General features: G+C 43.7%; 1 protein-coding gene across 2 annotated transcripts in view; it reads left to right on the forward strand.

Moving 5' to 3' along the window:
• SYT9 (synaptotagmin 9) overlaps positions 1–16,991 on the forward strand; it is a 2,320,100-nt gene that overhangs the window by 519,468 nt on the left and 1,783,641 nt on the right. For both annotated transcript variants that reach the window (XM_069740039.1, XM_069740040.1), the window contains exon 2: positions 3,426–3,768. In XM_069740039.1, the coding sequence (XP_069596140.1) occupies positions 3,426–3,768 (343 nt within the window). The remainder of the gene's footprint in view (positions 1–3,425; positions 3,769–16,991) is intronic.

The following is a 16,991-nucleotide window of genomic DNA, read 5'->3' on the forward strand; positions in this document are numbered from 1 at the left end:
CTAAGAAGCAAGTAATTCTCTCCCTAGCTCAGCAGCACCTCTCCCTACACTGCCTGATTCAAGAGTAGACTGTGACAAGCATGGCGGTGTCAGTTCTGATATAGACCTGATGATGCTGTGTGGCCAACCAATCACTGTAATGCCAAAACCAACATGGCTGCGGCATTACAGTATGTGGCAGACAATCTCTGCATGTTCACTGGCTCTCTAAAGAGTTGCAAATTTGCAGGGAGGGGACCCGAGGTCCCGCCGAGCAACCCCAGAAATACTCAGTGAGCTCCGAGCATCTCGAGCAGTGAGATGCTCATGCGAGAACTGAGTAGTGGCAAGCATGCTTGCTCATCACTAGTTATTATACTAATAAAGATCTGATATTTAGACTAATCGATACAGTCCCCATACGGGGGGGAGGGACAGGGGACCAATTTTGAAACAAAAAGAGGTAAAATGGATTTCAGAACTGAATACATTGAAACTAATGGGGTTGAATGGAGGTGACTTTAAAATACATACTATTTTTTAATCCCAATTGATACTTCATGGGTTGAAGTAACTCTTTGTTTTTGCAATATTGTAAGAAATAAGTCCCCCAAAAGGGAAATTTAATAATAATAATGTTTTTCTGAAAAGAATTCTTTATGTATATACCCTGTTGATAAAAATTTTAACATAGTTATTATTTCCTTTTTTTCAGATATTATTAGTCACCTTCCACAAGATGTCACTGACACACACTCACCTAAGGAGATACACTACCATATGGATGATAAGTTATTGATTTATTTATTATGACTATTTCATATTTTTTTCTTATATATTTTTTTTATATATTTTTGTATATATTTTTTCTACTTGTTTTGTGTTTATATATTTTTTTAGAGTCAATTCTCAGAAATGCTATGGGATGAAAATAGGCTAGTACATGTTTAGTGAAGGTTTGGGTAAATAGAGCTGGGCGTAACATTTACATCTTTATGGACTTTGGCTAAGACGTCCTGATCTTAGCGGATTAAATGTCTCCCGAGGATACCATTGGTTGCAGGAGGTGACCTGAATAAGGCACCGTCGGGTATACCAGGGTGTTTCGCAAAAAATAGTCCGTATGCTCACATGTTAAACCTTTATACCAGTACAATAACTGTCATTTTGAGAGGTTGTTACCTTAAAAAGTTATATCCCTTTAAATCCTCATCTCAAATTGCGCTGTTTCATCTTAAGTGATGCTATATGCATGCGTCAGAGAAGAGAAGGATCCATCGTGAAAGTGAAGATTTAGTTAATGATATTCATCCTTTTCCACATCATAGATGGCACTCAGACACCCAAAGTGACGAAGTGCGCAGGCGCTAGATAAGAAATTGACACACACTGAATAATATTGGTTGGAAGCGCCTGCTGACATAATGAGATGCTAACGCATGCGCAGCAGAGACGATTGCACGCCGATTATAGCAAAATAGCATCCTCCATGTGGTATGTTATGACCCCTATAGGGTGAGTTCTTTTGTATGTATTTAAGCTCAGCTGCATTTTATTAACAATGCGTTATTCTGTACATTATTATCCTATACACACTATACCATGCGCTTTATGCACAGGGCACTTTTTATGAATCATCTCACCATGTTGCACAATGAATGGATGTACATAATGTAACATTGTAAGCTTTATTAAGCCATTTTAAGCACTTTGTTAAATAATTTTGAGCAATTATTGTATGTATTTATACTCACCATTGTAATTGATTCACTGCTTGAGAAAGGCTCAACAGGAGCCGAAACGTCGCCTGCCATGTGGGTCTGAACTAAACCACATTTTTTCACCTAAGTAGTGGAGTGCTGCCTTCTTTTTCTATCTTTCTTAGATTTTTTGACATAGTGGATTGATTTCTGTGAAGGCCTGTGCAGCCGATGGTAGAGATTGTAACATAGTTAGTAAGGCCGAAAAAAGACATTTGTCCATCCAGTTCAGCCTATATTCCATCATAATAAATACCCAGATCTACGTCCTTCTACAGAACCTAATAATTGTATGATACAATATTGTTCTGCTCCAGGAAGACATCCAGGCCTCTCTTGAACCCCTCGACTGAGTTCGCCATCACCACCTCCTCAGGCAAGCAATTCCAGATTCTCACTGCCCTAACAGTAAAGAATCCTCTTCTATGTTGGTGGAAAAACCTTCTCTCCTCCAGACGCAAAGAATGCCCCCTTGTGCCCGTCACCTTCCTTGGTATAAACAGATCCTCAGCGAGATATTTGTATTGTCCCCTTATATACTTATACATGGTTATTAGATCGCCCCTCAGTCGTCTTTTTTCTAGACTAAATAATCCTAATTTCGCTAATCTATCTGGGTATTGTAGTTCTCCCATCCCCTTTATTAATTTTGTTGCCCTCCTTTGTACTCTCTCTAGTTCCATTATATCCTTCCTGAGCACCGGTGCCCAAAACTGGACACAGTACTCCATGTGCGGTCTAACTAGGGATTTGTACAGAGGCAGTATAATGCTCTCATCATGTGTATCCAGACCTCTTTTAATGCACCCCATGATCCTGTTTGCCTTGGCAGCTGCTGCCTGGCACTGGCTGCTCCAGGTAAGTTTATCATTAACTAGGATCCCCAAGTCCTTCTCCCTGTCAGATTTACTCAGTGGTTTCCCGTTCAGTGTGTAATGGTGATATTGATTCCCTCTTCCCATGTGTATAACCTTACATTTATCATTGTGGTGTTCCGTTTTTTGATTTAGTCATTATATTAACAATAATGGGTTTTCTTTTTAAAAATTTGAAAATTCTTGGAAAGCACATATTATCAACAATATTCCAGGTTTATAAAGCTAACACTGAAGAGAATTATTATTATTATTTATTGTTATAGCGCCATTTATTCCATGGCGCTTTACATGCAAGGAGGGGTATACATAATAAAAACAAGTGCAATAATCTTAAACAATACAAGTCATAACTGGTACAGGAGGAGAGAGGACCCTGCCCGCGAGGGCTCACAATCTACAAGGGATGGATGAGAATACAGTAGGTGAAGGTAGAGCTGGTCATGCAGCGGTTTGGTTGATCAGTGGTTACTGCAGGTTATAGGTTTTTCGGAAGAGGTGGGTCTTCAGGCTCTTTTTGAAGGTTTCAATGGTAGGTGAGAGTCTGATATGTTGTGCTAGAGAGTTCCAGAGTAGGGGTGATGTGCGAGAGAAATCTTGTATGCAATTGTGGGAAGAGGAGATAAGAGAGGAGTAGAGAAGGAGATCTTGTGAGGATCAGAGGTTGCGTGCAGGAAAGTACCAGGAGATGAGGTCACATATGTATGGAGGGCAAAGGCTGTGGATGGCTTTGTATGTCATGGTTAGGGTTTTGTATAATGGAAGATTAACAAGCAATAACTTAACATACCTTCTGTTCTTTTTATTTTAGATGTTTCAGTGAGCTTGCTGTCTCTTTTGGTAACAGCCTGTGGACTTGCACTCTTTGGTGTATCACTTTTTGTTTCATGGAAACTTTGCTGGATTCCTTGGCGAGAACGTGGTTTCAAAGGTAGTAAAGAACATGAATATTTGAACTATACAGACAGTGAGACAAATGAGCATGACTACAGTGATAACTACCTGGGGCAGTCTCCTCTGTTTCCAGAATCATGTATGAAGATAAGCCATACATCCCCTGATATTCCATTGGAAGCCAAGTCTGTTAACAAGGAAAACTGTGTTCACAATGTTCGGATGCATCGGCAAATCACAGAACCAACCTCATCTGCTCGGTCAGTATACATATATTTTCTAACTTTCACTTCATCAGAATTAAGCCTAACCTTAAAAAAATTACACTATTGACCTTATTCTTTTTTCACCCATTATAAGTACTGCAGCTACTGTATAGACTGTATGATATATATTCCTGTGTTGCATGTGTATATAAAAAGTTATAGAGGTCCCAGTACTTTGGCTATATGAGGTAGCATATTGCTCAGTTGGATAAACTTTCCTGTACTTCTTAAAGGGTACATGAAAGGTAATACATTCTGCACAAGTTGCAGCATGTATCAACAGCTCACTGTACAATCAGAACTATTTATGTTTGACTACCCATATACAAGTAAGGGCAGAGGCTTGGCAGTCATTTTTAGTGAGCAGAGAGGAAAAGCCAAGGACCCATCTGTATGACTAGTGCACAGTGCGACTTGGTCCACGACAGCTATTAAAAGAATGTATTTCTTTGAAACGCTGCAGAGTTTTACATGGCTGTGATCGTACAGCCAGTGGCTGTTATGGGCTTCTCATGGTTTGGGCAGCATGTATGTTGATACATGTCAGGTTCCCTTTAATTGTAAGGCCATAATTATTGACAACTACGATCAACTTTGCCCAATCAAAAGATTGTATTCAAAGTGAAAAAAAATTGAGAGGACATGCACATGACCATAATATGGATCCAGACAACCTAACATTTGTATTAAACTGTAATATAGCACCTATACAAGTGAATGGGTCAATAATGTTCTTATATATACCTCACTTTTCAACAACTTCTGCTCTATTTTAAAGGAACCTGAGAAAAAGCATAGTTACTTACCGATAACGGTATTTCTCAGAGCCCATGACAGCACCACAGAGAGAGGGGATCCGCCCTTCAGGGACAGGAAACCTACAGGATAAAAGGGCGGTACCTCTCCCCTGCATCAGTTTTCTTTACAGAGCATCGGAGGTCCTCCAGGTTAGTCACAACAAAAAATATATACAATTTATCATATTGCTTAACAGGTGAACACCGTGTCTATATAGTAAAAGCACACTTCATACAAAAGAATGGACTCACTGCACACGTGATTATGGGGGGAAATAAGCAGGTGCTGTCATGGGCTCTGAGAAATACTGTTATCGGTAAGTAACTATGATTTTCTCAGTCCCCCATGACAGTACCACAGAGAGAATTGCAGAGATTATGGCTTAGGGAGGGACCACAGCCTGCAGAACCCTTCTTCCGAAGGTTAAGTCAGATGAAGAGGCTAGGTCTAAGCGGTAGTGTCTAAAGAAGGTTGAAGGTTGACCAAGAGGCCGCCTTACAGATTTGATCTAATGGTACCTCCGACCTTTCGGCCCAGAAGGTCGCCATAGCCCTTGTAGAGTGGGCCTTCAGTCCCTCCAAAACGGCGTTCCCGGTGGATGAGTACGCCAAGGCTATCACATCTGCTATCCAACGTGCTATAGTGCCTTTAGAGGCTCTGAGTCCTTTCCTGGGTCCCTGGAAGCAGATAAAGAGAGACCCCTCCTTCCTATGCTGCTGGGTGGATTTTATATACTGAACTAAACACCTTTTTACATCTAATGTGGGGAACTTTTCTTCTTTCTTATTTCTAGGGTCTGGACCGAAGGAAGGAAGGATTATTTCCTGAGACCTATGGAATCTGGACACTACTTTGGGTAGATAGGCAGGATCTGTTTTCCATATAACCTTATCATCCAGGATTTTTGTAAAGGGAGGGTTTGCAGACAGGGCTTGGAGATCACTAATTCTGTGGGCCGATGTTAGGGCTATCAGGAGGGCAGTTTTAAGTGATAGAATTTTAAGGGGTATTGATTCTATAGGCTCAAATGGGGATTCTGTTTAAGCTGACAAGACTAGATTCAAATCCCAGGCTGGTAACCTCTGTATAGTTACTGGTGTAGACCCTGCGGCTGCTCTGACAAACCGTGTTACCCAAGGGTTGGCCGCTATGTTTTCACAGTACAATGCTCCTAGGACTGCTATCTGTACTTTTAAGGTACTCACTGAAAGGCCTAGATCTAAACCCTTTTGTAGAAATTCTAATATTTCAGCAACTGGGACCCCATCTTGTAATCTTACCCCGGAGGTGGACAAAATTTTTTTTCCAGGTTTTGCCATAGATTTTTGTGGTCATGAACTTTCTACTTTTCTTTAATGTGGAGACTAACTTGTCCAAAAAAACTTTCCTTCAATAGCGACCTTTCAAATTCCATGCTGTCAGGTGGAGATTCTCTGACTGAGGGTGGAACACCGGTCCCTGTGATAGGAGGGGTCCGGAAGATCCGGAAGAACCCAGGGATTGGTGACCAATAGCATCCTCAGCCAGGAGAACCAGGTTCTCTTGGGCCAGAAGGGGGCTATTAGGATGAGCCTGGACCTGTCCTCCCTGACTTTTCGCAGGACTGCTGGGATGAGGACAGTTGGAGGAAAGGCATATGCAAGACTTTGTGTCCAAGGAATCGTGAATGCATCTCTATGGCCTGAGGTTTCCCCCTGGGCTCTAGGGAACAAAAGTTTTTCACTTTTCTGTTATGCATATTGGCAAACAGGTTGTAGGGATTCGGACAAAAATCCGAGAGTGGACCCTCTGGGTCGTGACTCTAGAGCTCCCGGGGTCGAGTGGACCAGATGGAATCACTCCCTATACAGGGAGTGTTAGGGGCAGGACCTCGGGGGAATGGAGACACAACAGCTAGAGCCAAAGGGACGACCCAAGATAAAGAAGGAGACCACAGAGCTATGGGAATGGCGGGGAAAATAATAGGAAAACAGGACTTAACTGATAAAGACAGGAACACGAGACGGTGCAGGACACGGCAGGAACACAGGACTTGGCAGGACACAGCAGGAACACGGAACTTGGCAGGACACAGCAGGAACACGGAACTTGGCAGGACACAGCAGGAACACGGAACTTGGCAGGACACAGCAGGAACACGGAACTTGGCAGGACACAGCAGGAACACGGAACTTGGCAGGACACAGCAGGAACACGGAACTTGGCAGGACACAGCAGGAACACGGAACTTGGCAGGACACAGCAGGAACACGGAACTTGGCAGGACACAGCAGGAACACGGAACTTGGCAGGTCACAGCAGGAACACGGAACTTGGCAGGTCACAGCAGGAACACGGAACTTGGCAGGACACAGCAGGAACACGGAACTTGGCAGGACACAGCAGGAACACGAGACTAGGCAGGACAAAGCAGGAACACGGAACTAAGCTGGGAAAAGACACAGGGGAGCCTAGGGCATAGGGACACTGACAGCAGACAGTACACCTACAAGGCAAAGGCGTCTTGCCTGGAAAGACGCCGAGAAAAAATAGCCGATGGGCGCCGCCATGTTGGGGCGGAGCCATTGGGTCGCGACCTCCCAGAAGGCTCAGCGACGGAGGAAACGCGACCGCGCATGCGCAGAGAGACCGGACGCCGAGAGCCGGCGAAGGAGGACGCAGAGCGGCGAGGGACAGGATCGCGAGCGCGTCGAGAGATGGAAGAAGCCAGGTAAGTACGAGCAGCGGACGTGACACAGGTCTATTACAGGGATTCCCCACAGATCTGTGATTTTGTCGAAGATGTACTGATTTAGAGTCCATTCTCCTTGTTTTAATTGGGTACGGCTCAGGAAGTCCGCTTTCTGGTTCTCTACTCCTCTTATATGTAAGGCAGAAAGGGATAGGAAGTTGTTCTCTACTAAGCTGAAAATTTCGGAGGTGGTTTTCATTAGTGCTTGAGATCTGGTCCCCCTGGTGGTTTAGGTAGGCTACCACTACTCGGTTGTCCGAAAATACTCGGACATGATGCTCTTGTAATTTGTGTAGGATAAACAGTAATGCATGACTTACTGCCCACAGTTCTTTTTGGTTTGAGGAAGCCCCGTGTTCCTGACCTGTACATACCCCCTGTTGTCCAGGTGAGCTCCCCACCCTGTGGGACTTGCATCTGTGGTAACTATCCGAGATACCACTGTCACCCAGGGAATCCCTTTTGACAGGTTGTTGGGATCCATCCACCAAGCTAGGGAATGAATAGTAGCCAAACTTAGAGTCATGTGACTTTCTAAATGTCCCCTTAGTATAACCTGGTTTCTCAGAATATCCCACTGGAGATGTGTCGTGTGGAGTTGTGCCCACTGAACTGCTGGAAGGCAAGCAGAGAGGGATCCCAGTAATGACATCGCCTTTTTTAGAGTCATGGAAGGGTTTGAGCGAGCTTCTGACACTATATTTACTATCTTTTGTCTTTTCTGTACTGGGAGGCGGCATTCTTGAGAAATAGAGTCCAAGGTGAGACCCAAAAATTCCTGAACCCTGGTTGGTTCTAGTTTTGATTTTTGAAGGTTTAGAAACCAGCCTAAATTTTTTAGAGTATCTATCACTCTGTCACATTGTTGACGGCAGAGTCGGGCCGAGTTGCTCACAATCAGAAAGTCGTCCAAATATGAGAATATTAGAATGTCTTTCTCTCTCAGATGGACCATCATCTCAGCTATCAGTTTGGTAAATATGCGGGGTGCAATTGATATGCCAAAGGGAAGAGCTCTGTATTGGTATTCCCTTTTCTCTCCTTTCATGACCACTGCTAGTCCAACAAGCCAGACCGCACATCAAATATAAGGGTTGGGGGTCACTTTAGAAATGGTGATCACAAAATAATAAGTTTTCATGTATCCTTCAGTAAGATGTGTAGTAGAGGGGTTACAAGGACACTAATCTTCAGGAGGGCAAATTTTCAACGGATGAGAGAGGATCTTGGGGCAATTAATTGGGATGATATCCTGAGACATAAAAATACACAAAAATAATATGGGAGACATTTATTAGCATCCTGGATAGGACCTGTGCACAGTATATACCGTATGGGAATAAACTTACTAGAAATAGAAGGAAACCAATATGGCTAAATAGAGCTGTAAGGGGCGCAATCAGGGACAAAAAGAAAGCATTTAGAGAATTAAAGGAAATAGGTAGTGATGAGGCATTAAAGAAAAACAGAAAATTAAATACATTCTGTAAAAAGCAAATCAAGGCAGCAAAGATTGATACAGAGAGACTCATTGCCAGAGAGAGTAAAAATAATCCCAAAATATTCTTTAACTACGTAAATAGTAAGAAATTAAAAAATGATAGTGTTGGCCCCCTTAACCCCTCAATCCCATATGACGTACTATCCCGTCAAGGTGCCCTGGGACTTAATTCCCAGTGACAGGATAGTACGTCATAGCCGATCGGCCGCGCTCACGGGGGGAGCACGGCCGACTGCGGCCGGGTGTCAGCTGCCTATCGCTCCCGACACATTAACCCCCGACATACCGCGATCAAACATGATCGCGGTGTGTTGGCGGTACAGGGAAGCATCGCGCAGGGAGGGGGCTCCCTGCAGGCTTCCCTGAGACCCCCGCAGCAACGCGATGTGATCGCGTTGCTGCGAGGGTCTCCTTACCTCCCTCCCTGCAGCAGCCCCGGATCCAAAATGGCCACGGCATCCGGGTCCTGCAGGGAGGGAGGTGGCTTACCAAGTGCCCGCTCAGAGCAGGCGCTTGGTAAGCCTGCAGAACTGGAACTCAGATCGGTGATCTGACAGAGTGCTGTGCAAACTGTCAGATCACCGATCTGTGATGTCCCCCCCTGGGACAAAGTAAAAAAAAAATGTCCACATGTGTAAAAAAAAATAATAAAAAAAAATTTCCTAAATAAGGAAAAAAAAATATTATTCCCATAATACATTTCTTTATCTAAATAAAAAAACAAACAATAAAAGTACACATATTTAGTATCACCGCGCCCGTAACGACCCGACCTATTAAACTGGCCCACTAGTTAACCCTTTCAGTAAACACCGTAAGAAAAAAAAAAAACGAGGCAAAAACCAACGCTTTATTATCATACCGCCGAACAAAAAGTGGAATAACACGCGATCAAAAAGACAGATATAATCATCTATGGTACCACTGAAAACGTCATCTTGTCCCGCAAAAACCGAGCTGCCATACAGCATCATCAGCAAAAAAATAAAAAAGTTATAGTCCTCAGAATAAAGCGATGCAAAAATAATTATTTTTTCTATAAAATAGTTTTTATCGTATAAAAGCGCCAAAACATAAAAAAATTATATCAATGAGGTATCGCTGTAATCGTACTGACCCGAAGAATAAAACTGCTTTATCAATTTTACTAAACGCGGAACAGTATAAACGCCTCCCCCAAAATAAATTCATGAATAGCTGGTTTTTGGTCATTCTGCCTCACTAAAATCAGAATAAAAAGTGATCAAAAACTGTCACGTGTCAGAAAATGTAACCAATAAAAAGGCCAACTCGTCCCACAAAAACAAGACCTCACATGACTCTGTGGACCAAAATATGGAAAAATTATAGGTCTCAAAATGTGGAGCTATAAAAAGCGTCTTTTAGTGTGTGACAGCTGCCAATCATAAAAATCCGCTATAAAAAATGCTATAAAAGTAAATCAAACCCCCTTTCATCACCCCCTTAGTTAGGGAAAAATAATAAAATAAAAAAAAAATTTATTTACTTCCATTTTCCAGTTAGGGCTAGGGTTAGGGTTAGGGCTAGGGCTAGGGTTAGGGCTAGGGTTAGGGCTAGGGTTAGGGCTAGGGTTAGGGCTAGGTTTAGGGCTAGGGTTAGGGCTAGGGCTACGGTTAGGGCTAGGGTTAGGGTTAGCACTAGGGTTAGGGCTAGGGTTAGGGCTAGGTTTAGGGCTAGGGTAAGGGTTAGGGCTAGGGTTAGGGTTGGGGCTAGGGTTGGAGCTAAAGTCAGGGTTAGGGTTGGGGCTAAAGTTAGGGGTGGGGCTAAAATTAGGGTTAGGGTTGGGGCTAAAGTTAGGGTTGGGGCTAAAGTTAGGGTTTGGATTACATTTACGGTTGGGATTAGGGTTTGGATTAGGGTTAGGGGTGTGTTTGGATTAGGGTTTCAGTTAGATTTGGGGGGTTTCCACTGTTTAGGCACATCAGGGGCTCTCCAAATGCAACATGGCTTCCGATCTCAATTCCAGCCAATTCTGTGTTGAAAAAGTAAAACAGTGCTCCTTCGCTTCCGAGCTCTCCCATGCGCCCAAACAGGGTTTTACCCCCACATATGGGGTAACAGCATACTCGGGACAAATTGGACAACAAATTTTGCGGTCCAAGTTATTTTGTTACCCTTGGGAAAATAAAAGTTTTGGGGGCTAAAAATCATTTTTGTGGGAAAAAAAAGATTTTTTATTTTCACGGCTCTGCGTTATAAACTGTAGTGAAACACTTGGGGGTTCAAAGTTCGCACAACACATCTAGATAAGTTCCTTGGGAGGTCTACTTTCCAATATGGGGTCACTTGTGAGGGTTTCTACTGTTTGGGTACATCAGGGGCTCTGCAAATGCAACCTGACGCCTGCAGACCAATCCATCTAAGTCTGCTTTCCAAATGGCGCTCCTTCCCTTCCGAGCTCTGCCATGCGCCCAAACAGTGGTTCCCCCCACATATGGGGTATCAGTGTACTCAGGACAAATTATACAACAACTTTTGGGGTCCAATTTATCCTGTTACCCTTGTTAAAATACAAAACTGGGGGCTAAAATATCATTCTTGTGAAAAAAAATTATTTTCACGGCTCTGCGTTATAAACTGTAGTAAAACACTTGGGGGTTCAAAGTTCTCACAACACATCTAGATAAGTTCCTTGAGAGGTCTACTTTCCAATATAGGGTCACTTGTGGGGGGGTTCTACTGTTTGGGTACATCAGGGGCTCTGCAAATGCAACCTGACGCCTGCAGACCAATCCATCTAAGTCTGCATTCCAAATGGCGCTCCTTCCCTTCTGAGCTCTGCCATGCGCCCAAACAGTGGTTCCCCCCCACATATGGGGTATCAGCGTACTCAGGACAAATTGTACAACAACTTTTGGGGTCTATTTTCTCCTGTTACCCTTGGTAAAATAAAACAAATTGGAGCTAAATAAATTTTTTGTGAAAAAAAGTTAAATGTTCATTTTTATTTACACATTCCAAAAATTCCTGTGAAACACCTGAAGGGTTAATAAACTTCTTGAATGTGGTTTTGAGCACCTTGAGGGGTGCAGTTGTTAGAATGGTGTCACACTTGGTTATTTTCTATCATATAGACCCCTTAAAATGACTTCAAATGTGATGTGGTCCCTAAAAAATATTGGTGTTGTAAAAATGAGAAATTGCTGGTCAATTTTAAACCCTTATAACTCCCTAACAAAAAAAAAATTGGTTCCAAAATTGTGCTGATGTAAAGTAGACATGGGATAAATGTTACTTATTAATTATTTTGTGTGACATATCTCTGTGTTTTAAGGGCATAAAAATTCAAAGTTGGAAAATTGCAAAATTTTCTAAATTTTCGCCAAATTTCCATTTTTTCACAAATAAACGCACGTTATATCAAAGAAATTTTACCACTATCATGAAGTACAATATATCTCGAGAAAACTTTGTCAGAATCGCCAAGATCCGTTGAAGCGTTCCAGAGTTATAACCTCATAAAGGGACAGTGGTCAGAATTGTAAAAATTGGCCCGGTCATTAACGTGCAAACCACCCTCGGGGCTTAAGGTGTTAAAAATAGTCTGGGTGAAATGAAGAATGAGGAGGATAAAGCTAATATGCTAAATGATTTTTTTTCATCAGTATTTACACAAGAAAATTCATTTGCAGACAATATGATCAGTGTTAACAAATATTCCCAATTAAGTGTCACCTGCTTAACCCAGCAGGAAGTACGGCGGCGTCTAAAAATCACTAAAATTGAAAATCTCTGGGCCCGGATGGGATACACCCCCGAGTACTGCAGGAATTAAGTACAGTCATTGATAGACCATTATTTTTAATCTTTAAAGACTCCATAGTAACAGGGTCTGTACCACAGGACTGGCATATAGCAAATGTTGTGCCAATATTCAAAAAGGGAACTCGTAAATTATAGGCCAGTAAGCTTAACCTCTACTGTGGGTAAAATCCTGGAGGGCATTCTAAGGGATACTATGCTGGAATATCTGAAGAGGAATAACCTCATGACCCAATATCAGCATGGGTTTACTAGGGACCGTTCCTGTCAGACAAATCTGATCAGCTTCTATGAAAAGGTTAGTTTTGGACTTGACCAAGGGAACTCAGTGGATGTAGTGTATATGGACTTTTCAAAAGCTTTTGATATGGTGCCACACAAAAGGTTGATACTAGTGTTGAGCATTCCGATACTGCAAGTATCGGGTATCGGCCGATACTTGCGGTATCGGAATTCCGATACCGAATTCCGATACTTCCCGCGTATCGGATACCGGAATCGGAAGTTCCCATAATTCAAACTGCACGCAGCAGCCAATGAGGAATGAATGGAAGTGTGGGCACATCCTGTTTAGCATGGTGGGCATGTAAGTACTGGCAAGGCTGTGATTGGCTGCTGAAATGATGTCACTCTGCACTATAAAAAATGCTGCCGCCATTTTGCGCTCACTCTGCTGTGATTTCAGTTAGGGACAGGACGCTGTGTTCTAACTGAGGGCCAGTTGAGATAGCTAATTGCTTTATTTTGCTTTCCCAAGGCTAATTTAGCAAAACGCTGTGTGTTGTTCACTGTTCACCTTGCTCTTGCCTTGCAGCGCTGTTTTAACAGCGTTCTGCAAGGTCTCTGTGTGTGTGTGTGTGTGCAGCTCACTCTGTAGTCTGTGTGCAGCCATATACCCGGTTGTATTCAGCTCAGGGGGGGTTCACACTGCCTCACACAGTTCTATCCATTGTCCTTTTTTGCTCATTGTCCTGCTGCACATTTTTTCTAAAATTTCCTATTAGTGTTTTTCCACCCGTCTCCAGCTAAATTGTGGAAAAACACTACATAGGATAACCTAGAGGGGTTTTTTTGGGCCTTGCAGCGCCGTTTACGGCTGTCTGCACGGTCTCCGTGTGAGCGCAGCTCGCCCTGTAGTATGTGTGCAGCCACAGCCGGTTGGATTCAGCTCAGGGTGCGTTACTGCCTCATACCGTGAAAAATTTTTTCCTTTTTTTCAAATACTGCAGCCTGCTGTAAATTTTTGCAAAAATTTCCTATTAGTGTCTTTCCACCCGTCTCCAGCTAAATAGTGGAAAAACACTACATAGGATAACCTAGAGGAGGGTTTTTGGGCCTTGCAGCGCCGTTTACGGCTGTCTGCACGGTCTCCGTGTGAGCGCAGCTCGCCCTGTAGTCTGTGTGCAGCCACAGCCCGTTGTATTCAGCTCAGGGTTCGTCACTGCCTCATACCGTTTAATAACTTGTCCTTTTTTTCAAATAGTGCAGCCTGTTGAAAATTTTTTACAAAATTTCCTATTAGTGTCTTTCCACCCGTCTCCAGCTAAATAGTGGAAAAACACTACATAGGATAACCTAGAGGAGGGTTTTTGGGCCTTGCAGCGCCGTTTACGGCTGTCTGCATGGTCTCCGTGTGAGCGCAGCTCGCCCTGTAGTCTGTGTGCAGCCACAGCCCGTTGTATTCAGCTCAGGGTTTGTCACTGCCTCATACCGTTGAATAACTTGTCCTTTTTTTCAAATAGTGCAGCCTGTTGAAAATTTTTAAAAAAAATTCCTATTAGTGTCTTTCCACCCGTCTCCAGCTAAATAGTGGAAAAACACTGCATAGGATAACCTAGAGCAGGGTTTTTGGGCCTTGCAGCGCCGTTTACGGCTGTCTGCACGGTCCCCGTGTGAGTTAAAGTCGCTCTGTAGCCCGATCTGCAGAAAAAAAAAGGAAAGTTCACCAAACACCACTTAACACTTGTGTAGGCCACATTTTATAAATAATAAAGTCTAGTCCACACTTTACAACATTAGTGTTTCTTACACCTGTTAGGAGGAGCATTTCAGGAATAAGCACACTAAGGCCTTAGTACTTTTCTGCTTATCTTTATCTGTCAACCAAGATGAAGAGGGCAGGGAGTAAGGCACGTGGGCGTGGGCACGGAGCAGGGAGAGGAGCAGGGAGAGGACGTGGTGATTCTATGCCTGCTGCGGGCACCGGTGACTCGTCATCACTCAGTTTCAGCAGGGAATAGTCCTTCATGCGCAGCTTTGTCGGAGAGCGCCGTGCACCGCTGCTGCGTGAAGATCAAATTGAAGCTGTTGTCGGATGGATGGCAGCTAACGCATCGGCATCGACTTCAATTAGTGCCACATCCTCTCAGGCACAGACCACTGGAGAGCAGCCATCTGTCTCTTTACCACCTGCCAAATTGGCCAGGCAGTCAGAGAGCCCAGGACAGGAGCCGTCTCTACTTCTGTTCTCTGAATCTCTTGGCTTGGAAACAGGGGGCCAGCCAAGCAGTATTGGAGAAATGGAAGAAGAGGCAGTGTGCAGTGATGCCCAACAGCTTTGTCTCTCTGACTCTGAAGAGGCGGGTGGGCCAGTGCCTGCGGTGACCACAGCGCAGTACGCATCTGATGATGAAACTCAGGTACCGCTTTCTGGTGCGTACTGTGCTGCCGAGACTACCCAGGAGGAGCAGTTGGTGGCAGAGGGTAGTGGAGATGATGAGGTCCTTGACCCATCGTGGCGTGAGGAACAGGAAGGTGGTGGGAGCAGCTCAGAGGAAGAGATTCCCCTAACGGGCCAAAGAGGCAGAGGGAGGGGGAAGACTGCGGAGCCTGTAGCTTCCACTTTGGCACCCGTTAGGAGCCTGTCTCTTTCAAAAGCCAAAAAGGGCGCTCCCAAGACTTGCAGTGCCTGGTTCTTTTTTGACACAGTTGCAGATGACATTTGTTTTGTCAAATGCAAGCTGTGTCATCAGAAAGTCAAAAGAGGTAAAAGTGTCAGCAACCTCAATACCACAAATATGTGGAAACATGTGCGGACCAGGCACGCGGTGGAGTTACAAAAACACACTGAAGACCTAGGCCAACCAACAGCGGCAGCTACCACCTCTTCAGCTCATAGTAACATAGTAACATAGTAACATAGTTAGTAAGGCCGAAAAAAGACATTTGTCCATCCAGTTCAGCCTATATTCCATCATAATAAATACCCAGATCTACGTCCTTCTACAGAACCTAATAATTGTATGATACAATATTGTTCTGCTCCAGGAAGACATCCAGGCCTCTCTTGAACCCCTCGACTGAGTTCGCCATCACCACCTCCTCAGGCAAGCAATTCCAGATTCTCACTGCCCTAACAGTAAAGAATCCTCTTCTATGTTGGTGGAAAAACCTTCTCTCCTCCAGACGCAAAGAATGCCCCCTTGTGCCCGTCACCTTCCTTGGTATAAACAGATCCTCAGCGAGATATTTGTATTGTCCCCTTATATACTTATACATGGTTATTAGATCGCCCCTCAGTCGTCTTTTTTCTAGACTAAATAATCCTAATTTCGCTAATCTATCTGGGTATTGTAGTTCTCCCATCCCCTTTATTAATTTTGTTGCCCTCCTTTGTACTCTCTCTAGTTCCATTATATCCTTCCTGAGCACCGGTGCCCAAAACTGGACACAGTACTCCATGTGCGGTCTAACTAGGGATTTGTACAGAGGCAGTATAATGCTCTCATCATGTGTATCCAGACCTCTTTTAATGCACCCCATGATCCTGTTTGCCTTGGCAGCTGCTGCCTGGCACTGGCTGCTCCAGGTAAGTTTATCATTAACTAGGATCCCCAAGTCCTTCTCCCTGTCAGATTTACCCAGTGGTTTCCCGTTCAGTGTGTAATGGTGATATTGATTCCCTCTTCCCATGTGTATAACCTTACATTTATCATTGTTAAACCTCATCTGCCACCTTTCAGCCCAAGTTTCCAACTTATCCAGATCCTTCTGTAGCAGAATACTATCTTCTCTTGTATTAACTGCTTTACATAGTTTTGTATCATCTGCAAATATCGATATTTTACTGTGTAAACCTTCTACCAGATCATTAATGAATATGTTGAAGAGAACAGGTCCCAATACTGACCCCTGCGGTACCCCACTGGTCACAGCGACCCAGTTAGAGACTATACCATTTATAACCACCCTCTGCTTTCTATCACTAAGCCAGTTACTAACCCATTTACACACATTTTCCCCCAGACCAAGCATTCTCATTTTGTGTACCAACCTCTTGTGCGGCACGGTATCAAACGCTTTGGAAAAATCGAGATATACCACGTCCAATGACTCACCGTGGTCCAGTCTATAGCTTACCTCTTCATAAAAACTGATTAGATTGGTTTGACAGGAGCGATTTCT

The sequence above is a fragment of the Ranitomeya imitator genome, chromosome 9 (assembly GCF_032444005.1).
Source record: "Ranitomeya imitator isolate aRanImi1 chromosome 9, aRanImi1.pri, whole genome shotgun sequence".
NCBI lineage: Eukaryota > Metazoa > Chordata > Amphibia > Anura > Dendrobatidae > Ranitomeya > Ranitomeya imitator.